General features: G+C 47.3%; 2 protein-coding genes across 3 annotated transcripts in view; one reads left to right on the top strand and one right to left on the bottom strand.

Annotated features, from left to right (window-relative positions):
• Positions 1-11,691, top strand: part of SNX11 (sorting nexin 11) — a 40,117-nt gene extending 28,426 nt beyond the window's left edge. The window contains exons 1-8 of one of the 2 annotated variants that reach the window (XM_072646173.1): positions 2,800-3,073; positions 5,366-5,516; positions 7,129-7,183; positions 7,525-7,611; positions 8,118-8,218; positions 9,268-9,363; positions 9,623-9,835; positions 10,151-11,691. In XM_072646173.1, coding sequence (XP_072502274.1) covers positions 5,506-5,516; positions 7,129-7,183; positions 7,525-7,611; positions 8,118-8,218; positions 9,268-9,363; positions 9,623-9,835; positions 10,151-10,418 — 831 coding nt within the window. In that variant the 5' untranslated portion in view covers positions 2,800-3,073; positions 5,366-5,505 and the 3' untranslated portion in view covers positions 10,419-11,691. Of the gene's footprint in view, positions 1-2,799; positions 3,074-5,365; positions 5,517-7,128; positions 7,184-7,524; positions 7,612-8,117; positions 8,219-9,267; positions 9,364-9,622; positions 9,836-10,150 lie in introns of those variants that run through there. The other variant, XM_072646174.1, reaches the window with a different exon arrangement.
• Positions 11,692-11,748: 57 nt separating this feature from the next.
• Positions 11,749-15,876, bottom strand: part of SKAP1 (src kinase associated phosphoprotein 1) — a 382,247-nt gene continuing 378,119 nt past the window's right edge. Inside the window, exon 13 of the mRNA XM_072646171.1 lies at positions 11,749-11,987. The gene's annotated coding sequence lies outside the window, so the exon portion shown is untranslated. The remainder of the gene's footprint in view (positions 11,988-15,876) is intronic.

Here is a 15,876-nt window from a genome sequence, read left to right as displayed (position 1 = left end):
GCTGTGCAGGTCACCAGCCTCAGTTCTCCTCCAGAGCCATCTGAATCCAGTGACCAGATATTCATCAGGATGACTGGAGATGAACCAGGATGCACTGGGAGACCTTGGGTCCTTTAGGCCAAGGTCTTTGCAGGTGTTCACTTAGGGTGAGGCAACACCCATTCATTGAATAGGCCTGTTTAACAAGTTGCCAGGGCATGGCCCCTTTAATGAGGCCAAGAAAAAGAAAGACATCAGGCTGGGAGGGAAACAGCAACAGTTACTACTGATAATCACTAATGCTAGGAGGGTCCAGAGTAGCCCTTAGACAGGGGCCCATTGGCATCCCAGCTTCAGAGTGCCGTAGGTTTAAGATTTTGGGAAAGGACAGGACAGGACAGAACAGGGGAAGGGAAGGGAAATTTGGATGGTCAAAAGATGCCCAGTTGACTTGGGTTTTACTGGATCCCTTCCTGTTACCCTTTATAGTAATAAGGAAGGTAGGAAGTTGGGGAAAATTTAGGGAGAGGGGTCTGTATTATACATATTGAGATAGATGTCTACTGGATATCCAATTACAGATATCTGAAAGCAATTGGATATTCAAGTTTGGAGGTTGGCAGAGAGTTTGGGGCAGAATAGGTCGATAGAGATGGTAATTAAGTCCATGGGAGCTGATGAAATCACCAAGTGAGGTATGATAGAGGGAGGAAAGGAGAGAGCCTAGGACAGAACCTTGAGGGAAATGGTTAGAGCATCCATCCAGAAAGTGTTGTTCTGAAAACCTTAGAGAGATCAAGAGTGACAAGGAGGAGAGCTTTACCAACCGTGTCAAAGTCTGCAGAGAGGTCAAGGAGAGCAAGAACTGAGAAAAGCCCAATGGATTTAGCAACAAAGAGATCATGAGTGATTTTGTTTTTTATTATTTATTTTAAGTTTTCAACATTCACTTCCACAAAATCCCGAGTTCCAAATTTTCTCCCTATCTCTCCCCTCCCCCTCCCTCTCCCCCAAAACACCTTGCATTCTGATTGCCCCTTCCACCAATGTGCCCTCCCTACTAACGCCCCTTCCTTCCCTTATCCCCATCTTCTCCCTTGTCCTGTAGGGCAAGGCAAATTTCCATACCCCATTACTTGTATTTCTTATTTCCCAGTTGTACCCAAAAACAATTCTCAACATTTGTTCCTAAAACTTTGAGTTCCAACTTTTATTCCTCCCTCCCTCCCCACTCATCCCCACTGAGAAGGCAAGCAATTCAATGTAGGCTATATATGTGTAGTTTTGCAAATGACTTCCATAATAGTCATGCCATGTAGGACTAACTACATTTCCCTTCATCCTATCCTGCCCCCCATTTCTTCTGTTCGTTCTTTTGACCTTGTCCCTCCCCAAGAGTGTTTACTTCTAACTGCTCCCTCCTCCCATTTACCCTCCCTTCCATCATCCCCCCAACCCTGCTTATCCCCTTCTCTCCTACTTTCCTGCAGTGTAAGATAGATTTTCATACCAAATTGAGTGTGCACGTTATTCCTTCCTTGAGCCAAATGTGATGAGAGTAAGCTTCACTTTTTCCCTCTCACCTTCCCTCTTTTCCCCTCCATTGGAAAAGCTTTTTCTTGCCTCTTGTATGAGAGATAATTTGTCCCATTCCATTTCTCCTCCCAATATATTCCTCTCTCACCCCTTAATTTTATTTTTTTTAGATATGACCCCTTCCTATTCAACTCACCCTGTGCTGCGTGTGTGTGTGTGTGTGTGTGTATAATCCCTCCAACTACCCAGATACTGAGAAAAGTTTCAAGAGTTACAAATATTGTCTTTCCATGTAGGAATGTAAACAGTTCAACTTTAGTAAGTTCCTTCAGACTTCTCTTTGCTGTTTACCTTTTCATCCTTCTCTTGATTCTTATGTTTGAAAGTCAAATTTTCTTTTCAACACTGGTCTTTTCATCAAGAATGCTTGAAAGTTCTGTATTTCATTGAATGACCATTTTTCCCCCTGAAGTATTATACTCAGTTTTTGCTGGGTAGGTGATTCTTGGTTTTAATTCTAGTTCCTTTGACTTCTGGAATATCATACATACACACACACACACACACACACCAAATAAATAGAAAATAATTAACAGGGATATGGGAGGGTGCTGTAATTAAGAGAGGTTAGGGGAAGTTTCCTGTAGTAGGTGGGATTTTAGTAGAGACCTAAAGGAAGCCAGGGAGATCAGTAGCTGAGCTGTAGGAGAGAGCATTCCAGGCAAGAGGGATGGTCAGAGAAAATAGATGGAACTGAGAGATGTGGTGTATAGTTCCTGGAAGAGCCAGATATGTAGCTGGATTTGTATTCCTTTGCTTGCATATTGTCTGTTCCATTCGATTATAAACTCCTTGAGGACAGGGGCTGTGTTTTTTGCCTCTTTTTGTATTCCCCTGCTAAGCACAGGGCCTGGCACATAGAAGGCACTTAATATTTACTGATTGAACCGAATGGCAGGGAAACACAAAGTCCTGGGGTTTATTTAATAAGATGGTAACTCTCAACATCTGTTATGGCTACCGGCATTCCTTTTCGGAATTTAGATCCACTCTGCTCAGCAATCTCAAAGAAGCCTTAACTTCCTCCTGATAGATCTTAGATAATAGAAAGCAGAGTAAACAGGAAAATGTTCCAAAGAAACACCTGGGCGGCCTTTAGCCCTTTAAACACTTCCGTTGATTGGCTGAAGTTTCGCAAAAAAAAAAAAAGTGGGAGGAACGAATCCCTGGATAGGTCGTTGGTGTTAGATGGATGGCCCCGCCCCTAAATCCACCCACCCACGTGCGCTAAGCACGTGGGCCGCCAGGGGATCAGGCCTGTAATTGGTGGCCTTGGGAGAGGCGGAGACCCGGTCCGCTCCTCTCCTCTTCTCGGGTTTCAAGTGTAGGAAAGGGCGGGGCGGGGCGTCTTGGGACTGCGGTGGTTGGCGCGGAGGGAAGGCACCTTCTGCTTCCCGTCATGCCCTGGGGCTCTGTGCTCCGGAAGAAGAAGCCGGCGATCCCTGCTATCGGGTGGGGCGGCGCAGTGGCCGGCGAGGGGCGTAGCCTGTGTCTTCAGGTGAGGGGGCTCGGGGCTCCTCCGGGCTGAGGCAGCGCCAGGGGGTGGGGGAACTCGGCCCAAAGTCACTGCCTGCCTGCTGCGTTAGAGCTGGGGATCCACTGGGAGCCTCGGAGAGGAAGGGAAAATGATGCCGAGGTGGGGGGGACAGTGCAGCCGGGCCGTGGGAGAGGACCAGGACCGACGGAGGCAGTGGAGCAGGCCCTGGGGCGCCGGGGTATCTGGGGGCAGGACCAAGCCTGGGGTGAGACCGACAGAGCCAGCCCCAGGTGCCCAGCGATGGCTGTAGACTAGGAGGGTCCTCAGAATCCGGTGAATCCCCTCCCCCCTTTTCAAATGGGGACATTGAGTTCCCGAGGGGGGTGACATGATCTTCCCAGGGGGCAGGACCTGAGGCGCCTGGTCCTGCTCTCCCTCCTTCACCTCCCTCTGGGGCACTTCGGGGCCCGCCCATCCTCCCGCCTGGCCCTTTGAAAGCTCGGGGATTTCTTGACCCACTTTCGGCCTTTCCCTTCTCGAGACTCGGAACTTTACAGTTTGGGGAGGTGTTAGAGCGGGTGGGGTGGTGTGGGGGAGAGGGCTCCCCTCGAAATCCCTGGAATTGGGCCGGCTATTGTTCTGGCAAGGTGTGAGCAGGACCTTTAGGAAAGGCAGGAAAAGTTTAGAATGGACCTAGAGTTAGTGATTCTGAAGCAAGTGGAGCCTGGATTCAGAGTCAGGGAGATCCGAGTTAGAATGCAGCATCAGACCCTTAGTAGCTAAGGCTACCACAGTTTCCTCATCTGTGAAGTGGAGATGGTAGTACCTACCTCCTAGGGTGGTTGTGGGGATCACATGAGATGATTTTTGTAAAAAGGGCTTTACAAACCTCTATAACTTCTGGCTGTTATTATTAGAAATGTTTGCTTTAAAAAAAAATTTTTTTTACTCTCAGCTCCTGTTGGCCTCATTACATTGGTGCGGTAAGGAGGAGCACCTGCCATTCACCTTCCTCATGTTGATGTAGAAATCGATTTTCAGAAAGGTGGAGCCCCTTGTTCTGAGTCACACAGAACTAGGTCTAAGAATCCAGGCTTCCTGACTCTCAGTGCCCTCTCCACTAACAACGTAAACCTTTTGGATCTTGCAGATTCCATCCGGGTTTCTTTCAAGGCATCTATTTGACAAAAGATGGTCTGCTGGAGATTTTGTCTTGTTCAGTCATATCCATCTCTTTGTAACCCCATTTGGGGTATGCTTGGCAAAGATGTTGGGAGTGGTTTGCCATTTCCTGGTCAGATTCATTTTACAGATCAGGAAACTGAGGCAAAATTTGCACAGTGTCCCACAGCTAGTAAGTGTCTGAAGCCAGATTTGAATTCAGGAAGATGATTCCCAGCCAGTGCTCTATCCACCGTGCCCCTGCTGGAGGTTTAATGTTCTCTAAAAATGCCCCAGATTAGTTACAGCTGTGGTGCTTTAGGGTGGCCCCTGACAGCATCTTTTCCCTTCAGCTCAGACTTTTTATAAAGTGCCAACTGATGCCACCAGCTTTGAAAGGTTAAATAACAGTTAATGATGGTGCTACTCCCCCCCCCCCAAAAAAAACCATCCTGATAGTTTAAAAAGAAAATAAGCTATTCCACTGTTTCTTTGCAAATTAGTTATTTCTGTAGAAAAACAGTTAACACAAATAGCCTTTCTGAGCTTCAGTGTCACAAGATTTCATAGCTTGAACTGCTGGTGTTGAAATAGGATAAGATTCTAAGGGGAAGGAGTGAATGAAAGTTATAGATGGAAGTAACCTTGGTCTAGGAGGAAGTTGTGTAGATGGCTTTGGCTTATTTCTTTGTGTATAGTGTGGAGAGCTTCAACAAATCTAGTCTTGACCAGATAATACAGAAATCTCTACCCCTAGACCATATGGACCAGTTAGATGTCCTTATTCCTTTTTGTCTATTGAAAGGCCTGGGTCTCATTTCCTCCTGAGGAGTAATGCTGTTGGAGAAGCTGGATTTTGAGTGGTTTGTATCTGTTTCAGAAAAAATAGAATATAGAAAAATAAAATTGCAGATACTTCTTGATGATCACAGGTTCCAACATGTAATTCTTAACAGACACGAGACTTGGTTTGTGTTTGTTTTTGAGGAGATGTATCTTATGCTTGTAGCTAGTATATGGTGAGAGAAACCACTGGGAAAAATTGATTGTAGAGCCAGAGCTTCCCAAAATATGAGGTGCTGTCAAGTGCAGCATTGGAAGATAGCCATGGAACATTCCTCATCACCCAGATGATTTTTATTATCCCTATAGATGCTGCATTAGAAGACTGTACTACCTACCCCACGTGTGTTGGGGGGGTACTCTGGGAAAGAAGTACAGTAGTGGTCCTAGTGAATTCTCCAAAAGTCTTAACAAAGAAGAAAGGATTTTCCCAAGGCTAATTTGTGCCTATGCATCTGAGGTGAGTGTCAAAAAGTGTTTATTTGCTTGGAGATGTTGAACGCTGCTTCAGAACGGGAGCTTCTTATTTCCTTAGTTCAGGCTGCCTTGGATCAGGTCAGCTGATAGAACACTTCAAAACAATTGTTGAAATCAGAACAGCCTAGGCTTGCCTGATGTTATGTAGTCCAGTCTTGTTATATACCTTGCAGACGTATCTCTGCATGTGATGCCTGTCTGTGGAGAAGCCTTCTGGTGTATTGGAGAGAATTAGAAGAGCTGTTTGCTCTGCTAATTGCATGGTGCAAATGAGTTTCCTTTCTCTAGAAACGTTATCCTTGTGTTGGCAAAACATAAAATAGAAGGAAACTCATTACATCCTCTCTTAATGTTAAGGCAGAACTAATAAGAAAATGTGTTTAAAATTAATTGTGAGACTGTGGGTGTGTGAGTGGGTGTGTGTGTGTGTGGGGGTGGTGGTTGGAGGTGGGAGGGGCGGCAGAGAGGGAGATCTTTGAGATAGGCTTCTTTTCCCATGAGCCAGCCTGCATCATTTGTTGGCAGTGCATATTGGCTGTAGTCCGTTTTCATTTCAAGGTAAATTGGAAAGGGAAATTAAACCTTATTGTTACAGTCTTGAGAGAGAAGGGGGTGGAGGCAGCAGCAAGCGTGGATCCTGTTGGAGAGGTTCTAGGAATAATAAGATTAGTGCTGTATTTTAACAGAAGGTGACATCATGGGCCCCCTTGGACTCCAGCAGCCCTGAGCTGCTGCCTTCATGGTCCCCTTGTCAGAATGGGCAATGTTGCTACAAATGTAAACCTGCTCATTGTAGGAGGCTCAGACTTTAATGAATCTTTACCAGAGGAGTGGGAAGGGTCCTGAGTTGACCTGCGTAGCTTCGGGGTGGCTGGGCAGAGAGACAAGCCCAAAGGAGCACAAGAGAGCAAATGATAGAACTGCTGGCTCTTGTTCTGAGGAGCAAATGAAGTAGGGAAGAGGGCAACTAGACAGTCATTTTGAGGGCCCACGGGTGCTACTGCTGCTTTTCATCTCTGCCGAGGTGATCTGTCACTGGGAAAGCACCAACGCAAGAGAGCTTCTGAGTTGGGGCCCTGGTGTTTTCAGTCTTTTGCTGTTTTTAAATAGCCAGGAGGGGGCAGTGTTGGGCTCACTTCTAAAGCCTTGGCTTCTGCACTGCTTCTCTCTAAACCTGCCTGGCCAGGGCACAGCTGTCTGAGCTGGCCTCATGACTGCCTGAATAACAGCTCTGATGAAAGGTTTCAAGATCAACCTGCTTATGCTGCCTCCTAGGGGCCAGCTCTTTGGGACACACGTTTTGGTTTGTGACTGATGTGCTTGGCCTTGCTGTTTGGAATAGAAGAGTTGAAATGAGGTCCTTGCCCACCAAAAGTGAGATCAGTCTGAGCTCAGAGTATGGAGGGCATGCCAGTGTGTGTGGACTCTTAGCTTGGAGATGAGTCCATGTGGGGAGGATTCCCACTTTCTATCAGTCATGAATGTGGAGGCTGAGAGTTCAGTTTGGACTTCTCTAGAGTTTCAGTAGCATTTCCAATTCATTCAGGTTAAAGGGGATAAGACAGATAATGATTATTTTTCTTTCTCTTCGTCAGATGGTCCCCTCTGATGGGCTCTTCCTATAGGATGCTGGAGAATCAAGAACAGGAGGTAAGAATGTGCTCCCCAGTTTAGTTTCCAGTGGGGGAGAAATAGCAGGAATGTGGAAGTAAGTGTTAGGAGGGATGGCAGAAAAATTGGATATGAAACAGTCACCCAATCCAGTGTAATATTTTCCTCCTTGTAGTCACAGTCTTAGGGATTCTGATGAGGCTATGATAAACTCTCCTGTAATAGCCTGGACATTGCTATGAATTAGTCTTTTCTGTACCCCATCTTGGTGAGTGAGGTGCTCTTTGGTGTTGCCTTGGGAGGGGAAGCTGGCAGTCTCTGCAGAATAGCCTTTGATACATCGTCCAGCAGAAGCTGAGACAAATATTCTTTTACTTCAGGAACTGATTACCGTGCGGGTCCAGGATCCCCGAGTACAGAATGAGGGTTCCTGGAATTCTTATGTGGACTATAAAATATTCCTCCATGTAAGTACTATGGTTAGGAAAACCATTTATCAGTTAATATGGAAGATTACATGGCAGGGATCTTTGGCCTTCCTGGCTTTGAAGTCCAGGATTGGGGCTTAGTGCTGCCATTAGCAGGCCTAAGGCCTGGGGAGATTGGTAGAAAAAGTGTGAAAGGAGAGATGTAATACGGGACCATCATTGCTTGCCTAAAGGGACACACAAAGAGCACTGATGTGACTTTTCTTGAGCTGGGAAGTCCAAGGCAGCCTTGTACAAATAACAGGGGAGGGACCTTTTGCACTGTAGTGGAGAGTGTGCTGGGCTTGGAGTCAGGGAGATCTGAGTTCAAAACTTGCTTCTGGGCTTTTAACATTTCCGAAATGGGCAGGATTGTGTAATTGTAATACGAACCTGCTGCCCAGTGTTCCCAAGAGGCCTCACTGAGATAATGTTTGCAGAGTGCTCTGTGAATTTTAAAGGGCTCCATCAGGGTCAGTTGTCTATTATAATTGTCTGTACTCTAGACCAACAGCAAGGCCTTTACTGCCAAGACATCTTGTGTTCGTCGCCGTTATCGGGAGTTTGTTTGGCTGAGAAAGCAGCTCCAGAGAAATGCTGGCTTAGTGTGAGTCTGTCATATGGTTCCTTCTTGGACCTTGGTCCCAAATGCTTGGGGCGGGGGTAGGGGTGGGGTTCCCAAAGGACCGAAATGTTGGAACTTGCCAAGCAGGAGGAGGGGAGAGAGAGAGAGTGAGAGAGAGAGATACAGAGAGAGAGAGAGAGAGAGTGAGAGAGAGTGTGTGTGTGTGTGTGTGTGTGTGTGTGTGTGTAAAACCCTTGACCTTTACACCATGAACCTCATAGGCTGTCATCTGACTAAAGCTGTGATACTGTGGAATAAGCTTCTGTTCTAACATGCCAAGTAAAACCTGAACAAATTTAATACTGAAATTGAAGCCATTAGGCTCCTCTACTTATCTGAAGGGTCGCTGCTTTCCCATCTGTTTGAAATGCAGAAATTGTGAATTTGGAATGCAGATTCCCATTCCTGGGGATTCAGCTAATTAGCTAACTGAGAGCCTTGGTAAGAAAGTAGGTGTTGGGTTTTTTGTGTTTTAAAGATTAAGTTTGAAATGTGAAAGTATTGGGACAGTTTTTCCATGTCAGGGTGGTCTGCCTTCTCTGCAACTTAATCCTCTGATTCTTTAGTGATGATGGGATAATTTGTTAAAGATTTGAATGACTGCTCATTTGTTATGAGCCAGAAGTCATGGTTCGTGCTTTCCTTGTCAGTAGGTGACCAGGTGACTTCACTCCATGTCACTGCTACAGACCACACTCATTATCCTTTGCCAGATTTCCTACAAGAGTGTTCTCTTTTAAGGGGCTGGTGGAACCCTATGTGACAATGTAAATTGTTCACGTTTGCCTCATGCCCATCACTGGAAGAGCAAGTCAGATCACGTAGCCTCTCATCAGTGGGATCAGTTTAAGAAATTAGAAGTTCATGTCTAAAGATCTAATAGAGGTTTCCCGTTTTTCTGTGATGGAGGAAAGAAAAGGCCATTTTTGAAGACATGCTCCATTAAATGCTGATCATAAGTAGGGCTGCTTTCTGATGGGTTTCCTTCAGATAGATGCTGGGATCATGTTCTTCTCTCTTGTTCTCCCCAGGCCTGTACCTGAACTCCCTGGAAAGTCTACCTTCTTTGGCAACTCGGATGAATTTATTGAGAAGCGGCGACAAGGTCTTCAGCACTTCTTGGAGAAGTAAGTGGCCAGTTGGCATTTGTGCTCACCAAGATGACAACTGAACATTCCAAGCAAGGGGTAACCCAGGGGACAGGTAGCCTGGGGTAGGATGAGGAGGGGGCAGGTCCTGGCTAGGATGGATGTGGAGATGTCTATGAAGTCCCAATTTCCTGAGGCCTTGAAGCCTGACACGAGCCAGAAGTCCCCATGAGACCCCCATTTTAGGGCAGTGCTTTATCTCAGGATGCTCTCTAATCACTGCTGGATCTGGCCATAGAGTCCTGCAGAATGTGGTCCTCCTGTCCGACAGCCAGCTACACCTCTTCCTGCAGAGTCAGCTGTCAGTACCAGAGATCGAAGCCTGCGTGCAGGGTCGCAGCCCCATGACTGTAGCCGATGCCATTCTTCACTATGCCATGTCTAACTGTGGCTGGGTCCAGGAAGAGAGCATGGGTTCTCCTCAGCTGGCAATGGGAGACCAGCGTAAGAGGTAAGGAGAGGGTAGGGGCTGGCAGTGGAGAGGAGGGAATTCTGGATTTGGAGGCAGACCTGAATCAGAGTCTCAGCTTTGATCCTAGCTATGTGACCTTGGGCATAGTACTCCTCTTTGGTGCTGTGATCTGCAAGATGGCATCAAAGAAAGGAGACTATTTCTGAGGTCTTTGTAGCAGTCATGCTTGGTTCCCTTTTACCAGATGAGTTTACCCTTCATTGAATCGTCATGACTTAGGATGTGAAGCCTGGGGAGTAAGAAAAGAGAGAGTCCGCTTCCTTCTTCTGTGCTTACTCCCCAAATCTTTTCCAGTTGCTGTTTTATCCGAAGACCCGGCAGTCAGTCCTCTTCGTCCCCTCTTCCGAAAGAAGAAAAGGACCACTTGGCAGCGTGGGCTCCTGTGGTTGATACAACGGTTCCTCACTTGGAAAGTTCCTCTCTTCCTCTTCCAACCTCCTCTTCAAGCTGGGACTTTGTTCAGTGCGATGCCCCCCAGCCCTGGAAGAGAGTGGAAGAAGACCATCCAGTTCACCCATCTTACGACATGGACTTGGAATCTGGCCAGTTGGAAAAAATCTGAGAAGTGGTGAACTTTGGTCTGAGATCAGATGTGAAGAGAGTGGGGCCAGTTCAAGTGGGTGGGGTAGGATAATCAGCGGTATCTAGGGTGGTTGTCCTCCTGGGCAGCCTTATCCTCACATGGTGATGGTGGCAGCAGCCTGCAGCCCTCCTCTATCACTTGGTTGTCCTCCACCCAGTGCTGGGTGGACAGAAAGTTGGCTGTGCTCTGCACAAATTGGAAAGCTTAGGGTCTGTTTTGTCTTATAGCTCCCTACACTTGACTCCTGGGAGCAGAGTTACTTCTGATGATTTGTTTATATGAGTAAAACCACCCCCTTGTAATACATTAGTTTTGGGGGATCTGGGTATGGTTGGGGACCTAGAGGTAAGAAGGTGCTAGCTTTTGCCTCCTGCATTGTCCCAGTGGCCACCCGGGCAGCTGGCATACCTTTACTTTAGAAGTGGACTCGTGTTCAGATTGGTGCCTGTTTTTGCTCCAGCCTCTGCAGCTATTTGTTTTGGGAAGTTGGCCTTCTCCTTACCTCCCTGCCCCTGCAATCTGTTGGATCATTCTCTTCTTCACTCCTTGTTCTTCTTGCTCTTTCCTCTGTGGTTGGGGCAGCAGCCCCTTTTGCAGCTGGAGTTTGTTACAGCCCGAGGCTGCTGCTACCATGTTCAAGGGTGGGTGAAGGCAGCAGCGGCAGCTTGGTGACCCTGCACAGAGCTGGGGCTTGATTTTAGCTTGAAGGGCAGCCAACAGTTGCTGTGCTGGGAGCTGATGGTTTGATTTGGGGACAGCGACCTTGGGCTGAGGCTCCCGTTTCAGGCTGGATGTGGAGAAGTGTGACTGTGCCCCGCCGTCTTCGTTGCACATCATATTCCCCATATCCCACAATGTTTTTCTTGCTGCATAGTCTTTCTCTCTGTGTTATACCAAGACAGTCTGTTCAATTCCCCAGGGCCAGGGGACTGTGTTTGTTGATGAGAGCTTTGTTTTTTCCCTGTAAGCAAAGGGCTCTAGGGAAGAGGAACAGGATGCCTTTAGACAATGAGGCATTCTGACCTCCTGCTGCCTCTCCACTGAGAGCTGGGGCTGGTGGGGATTCTGCTGCTGGCGTTCAGCATGGCTCAGCTCTTCCAATGGCTGTGTGTGCGCTTATTCCTTTTTCCTTCCTCTCCTCTGGTCATCACACTTTGTGTACTCTGTTACTACCAGCGGACACTGTGGGACTGTCATGGCATTTAGCTCAGAGTGGAGGTACTCTGGCCTGAAATAAAATTCAAGTATTTAAGACTGTTGTTGCAATTTGTGTCTAACAAGCTGTGGTAGAGAAGGAGGGAGTCGGGGCTGGTGGTAAGTTGCTTTAATAAATCATGAATTTATCAGCGTGGAAATAATGACTGAGAGCTGTGCCCGGCAGCCCTTCCCTTCCACATTGGGCAGGGAGTGCACTGCTCAGGCTAACTACTGGCAGAGTGGGTGTCTTCCTAAAAGCTTGGTCCGCCAGCTCTTCTCTCAGGTCTCCGCATATACCTGCTTAGGTATAATTTACTTGATGCTGCTTTGCCTGTCTGGAGGTGCCAGGTGCTGAAAAAGAAATAAACTTGATCAACAGGCAGACATGCAGCCCTGACTGCTCCCCAACCTTTCCTTCTCTCCTCCTTCCCTCCCTGTGTTGCAGCATTGGGGTGCTAGAAGGCTACAGTAGCAAGCAGACAAGTGCCTACAGAGGCAAATCCAAAATGTCAAAAGAAGTTCATTTAAAAGGACGACAACAACAACAAAAATCACATACACAACCCCTACAAAAAAACCTGACAGATGCTAAGCTAATGGCATCCGCTCTACCGATTGGTGGGGATGGTTCATGAATATTAATAAGTCCAATGCTCCAAATGGTGCAGCTGTGAACCCAGCTGTGCCTGAAGCTCTCGGATCTCGAAACTTCCAGACATGAGCCGGAGGTGGTCTGTGTCAATTCCCTACTCAGCCAAAAAACAGCAAGCTGGCTTGGTCGTCTTCTGTTCCTCACTTTTTTCTCCAGGAGCTGGCATTCAGCTCCTGGTCCTGCCAGCAGGGTGGGCTGATGGGACAGCAGGAGCTGGAGGAAGACGGGGAAATTATTCTTCCCCCCTGACTTCCATAGTCTTTTTTAGTGACTAATTAGAGTCAGGCGGCACACACACACCCCTAAGCATGGCTAAGGCTGGCCAAGCATTCTTCCTTCCCTGGCAGGAAGTCTTTGAAGCCACTGATTGGGGAGAGATGTTCTATAGGGGAATTCCTTTGAAAGTGAGGCTTTTAACAGGTAAGACAACCTTGGAACTACCAGAAAAGAAGGCCAAATATATATATATATATATTCATCATTAGTCCCTTCTTTCAAGGTATCGTAATTTGTGGTGTACCTACACATCCCTAAATTTGGTCAAAGTGGCTACCAGTCCTTGAGAGCCTGGGATGGACAATGTAGAAAGGGCCATACCAGGCTGGTGTAGGGAAAGAAAGATCCCAGGCTTGCTTCCCTCTAATCAGAGGCAAAACATACTCTCCAACTCATTTCTTTCTGCTGAGCTATCTGCTTGACTTGTCATTTTTTTGTCATCCAGAAGACACCAAGCTTATTTAAAGAGATGGTTTCCAAGGCCTATGTGAAGTAACAGAGCAAAACCAGCAGAATATATACGTACTGACCATAACTGTGGGTGGTGGTGGTGTTGGTCCAAGATATGTGATTTCATAGGTGAAAAGAATTCTCAAGACTAAGGTAGATGAAATGAAGATTGGCCATTTGTAATATTAATAGCATTTCTATAGCATCTTAATGGTTTTCAAATGGATTTACATAGGTAAACTCATTTGTTCCTCCCCAAAACCCTGTAAGGTAAGTGCTAGAAAAGGAGGAAACTGAAACTGGATGTTAAAGAGCCTAGTCTGGGGTCACCAAGCTGGAACGTGTCCAAGGCAGCCCTGGAATCCATGCCTTCCAGACTCTAAGGCCCAGGAACTCATTGCTTGCTTCTGTAAAGGCTAAGATTTTTGCTCCTTATTTGTATGATTTTTTTTTTCTGTTGATAATGATTACATTTATAATGGTAATTTTTTAAAAACCTAGGTTTTTAGCTCCCATACAATAAATATTTCAAAGTTATGTAAAACTAAAAAAAACTATCTCACTTCAAAACAATCATCACCCTCTCCCCTGCTCCCTGCAAGCACTACAACCAGGTCATAGGCATCCTCCTTTTTCAACAGTTAAAGGATCTGCTTGTTAGCTTAATTTTAGGTAACCATGGCTTAATGGGGGAGAGCAGAGGGAAGGCATTTTCATTTTTTTAAGATCTATTCAGACATTAGGCTAGTCTGCCTTTGATACATGAATCTGTTTATCTCCAGCAGACAGTGATTTTGCCATACATTCCCAGCAGCAGGGGTGGGTGGAATGGTAGGGGCAGGAGTGTCCAGGGGCTGGTGGTGGGGATGGAAACGGACCAACTCAGCCTGCCTTCCGGAGGCCACAGGAGCATTCTGTGCAGGGCTGGAGTGGCATCTGTGGATTTATGTGTAGGCAGCCAGCTGAGACGTAGCTAAAGCCAAGCAGATAACTACGGCAGTGTGAGATAACCACTTCCTTTAATCAGGCACTGGGCTCTGATCCTAGGCCCTGCTACTCCCTCCTCCCCTTGCCTCCTGCCAGCCTGAGGTCAGCTCTGTGGCAGACACAGAGCCAGGCTCAAGGTAACCTTTCTCGACTTCAGCTGTGCCTCTGCTCCCCCTATCCTTCTCCCCTCCTCACCACCCTGGCTTGGCCTGGCTCCATTCTCCCCGCTAGATGCTCTCCAACCCCTACTTGCTTCTCATTCCCCTCTTCTCTGAGGAGGTCTAGTTCTGGTTCTGGTACGGCAATCTCCCTAGTCTGAGTTCAGTAGTGGGGACCTAGGCTCCAGCCACAGTGTCTGCTGGTAAGAATCACTTCCAAGGGGAGATGTCTCCAACTCCTCAGGCTGGGAAGCTGGGGACCTCAAGCCTGCACATGTAAGAAACATGAAAAGGGAAAGAATGACAAGCTCCATAATTTTTAGGACAGCTGAGTGCTTAGGGTGAATAATTTCTCTTCCCCTTCACCCAGGAGATAGCTTACTTGCCTCTACCATCCAAGGAGGAGAGAAACTTGTAGCACTTTCCCTGCCATTGAAAGGAGGTGTGAGTGACTGTGAGGAGAAGCAGCATGGCTGGACTATGAGAAGTAAAAATTCGAAGATCTCTGGGCAATGTCTCCCCAAGAAGTGTTCTCAGTCCCCTTCTTTTCCACTCACCTTAGAACTAGGCTACTTAATGTTTAGCACTGCCCTCCTTCCCCTCTTGCTTTGGAGTACTTATAAGATAATGGCTTTGCTTGAAAACAGTTCTTGGCTCTGGCCAGTGGCAGCTAGTTGACACCCAAAGTTCCTCACCAAAGGCTCTGTCCAGAGGAACTCTTCCCCTCACCCCCCCACCTCCCCAAAGTGGCCAATTCATTTTGGGCCCTTGGATCCAAAAGGCATCTGACCCAGGTCTCTCTTGCAGCAGGCACAGGATGGCAAGAGCCAGAAACAGGGTTGTGTTGGATACAATGCAACCTGCCTGCTGTAAGCTACGAGACTTAGATATATTCTACCAATTAGGATACATCTGTTCGAAATGCTAAAAGGCAGATACTGTCTCTTTAAGAGCCATCCCACTCCTCTCCTTGAGTGATGAGGGCTGGGAGCATGAGGGAGTCAGATGCTGATTAAACACTCCTACCACAGAGCTCGGTTAGAAAATTACTGTAATTATGATCTGGTCCCAGCAGAGGGATGAGTTCCAATCCTGCTAATAACCCTTCCAGGTGCCTCAGATCCTAGGCCTGTGGGAACCCAAGTTGTCAGACCTCTGGCTGGTACCAGGCTCTACAACCCCTCTCCTTGTAGGCCCAGTGCTTGGAAGGGCAGCACCTAAACTGGCCATCCACATCCTTGCTCAGTCCCAGGTGCCAGGGCAGGTGCTGGCTTTCCCTTAGCATGATGCCTTTTTGGACTGTCCACACCAGGAGCTGCAAGGAGACATCTTTGAATAAGCCAGTGTCAAAGGCTGGGAGACTCAGAGCAGCCAGGAAAGCTGTTCTGAAGGCCTTCCATTCTGCCTGCGGACGGCAGCAAGAGTACCAGCACTGGCACCCAACTTTGCACCAACCCTACTCCATGCCAAGCTGCACCAGAGAGGCACGAGGCAGGGACTCTCCCAGCTTGGAGCTGCCTATGCTCATTTCCATTCTAACCCCAAAGCTTCTCCCCAGGACTGGAATTAGTTTCCTGTGCTCATCTTTTAGAGAGGTCTGCCGCAAGGAAGAGGAGAGAAGGTGTGTACTTGGGGAGAAGGGGAGGAGGGCCGTTAACTGCGGCTCTCCAGACATGAGAGAAGCTGGCTAGAAAACATATGCTTGGCATCTAAATAT

The sequence above is a fragment of the Notamacropus eugenii genome, chromosome 2, assembly GCF_028372415.1.
Source record: "Notamacropus eugenii isolate mMacEug1 chromosome 2, mMacEug1.pri_v2, whole genome shotgun sequence".
Classification (NCBI taxonomy): domain Eukaryota; kingdom Metazoa; phylum Chordata; class Mammalia; order Diprotodontia; family Macropodidae; genus Notamacropus; species Notamacropus eugenii.
The sequence above is the reverse complement of the archived record's forward strand: the minus strand, read 5'-3'. Positions and strand labels throughout refer to the sequence as shown.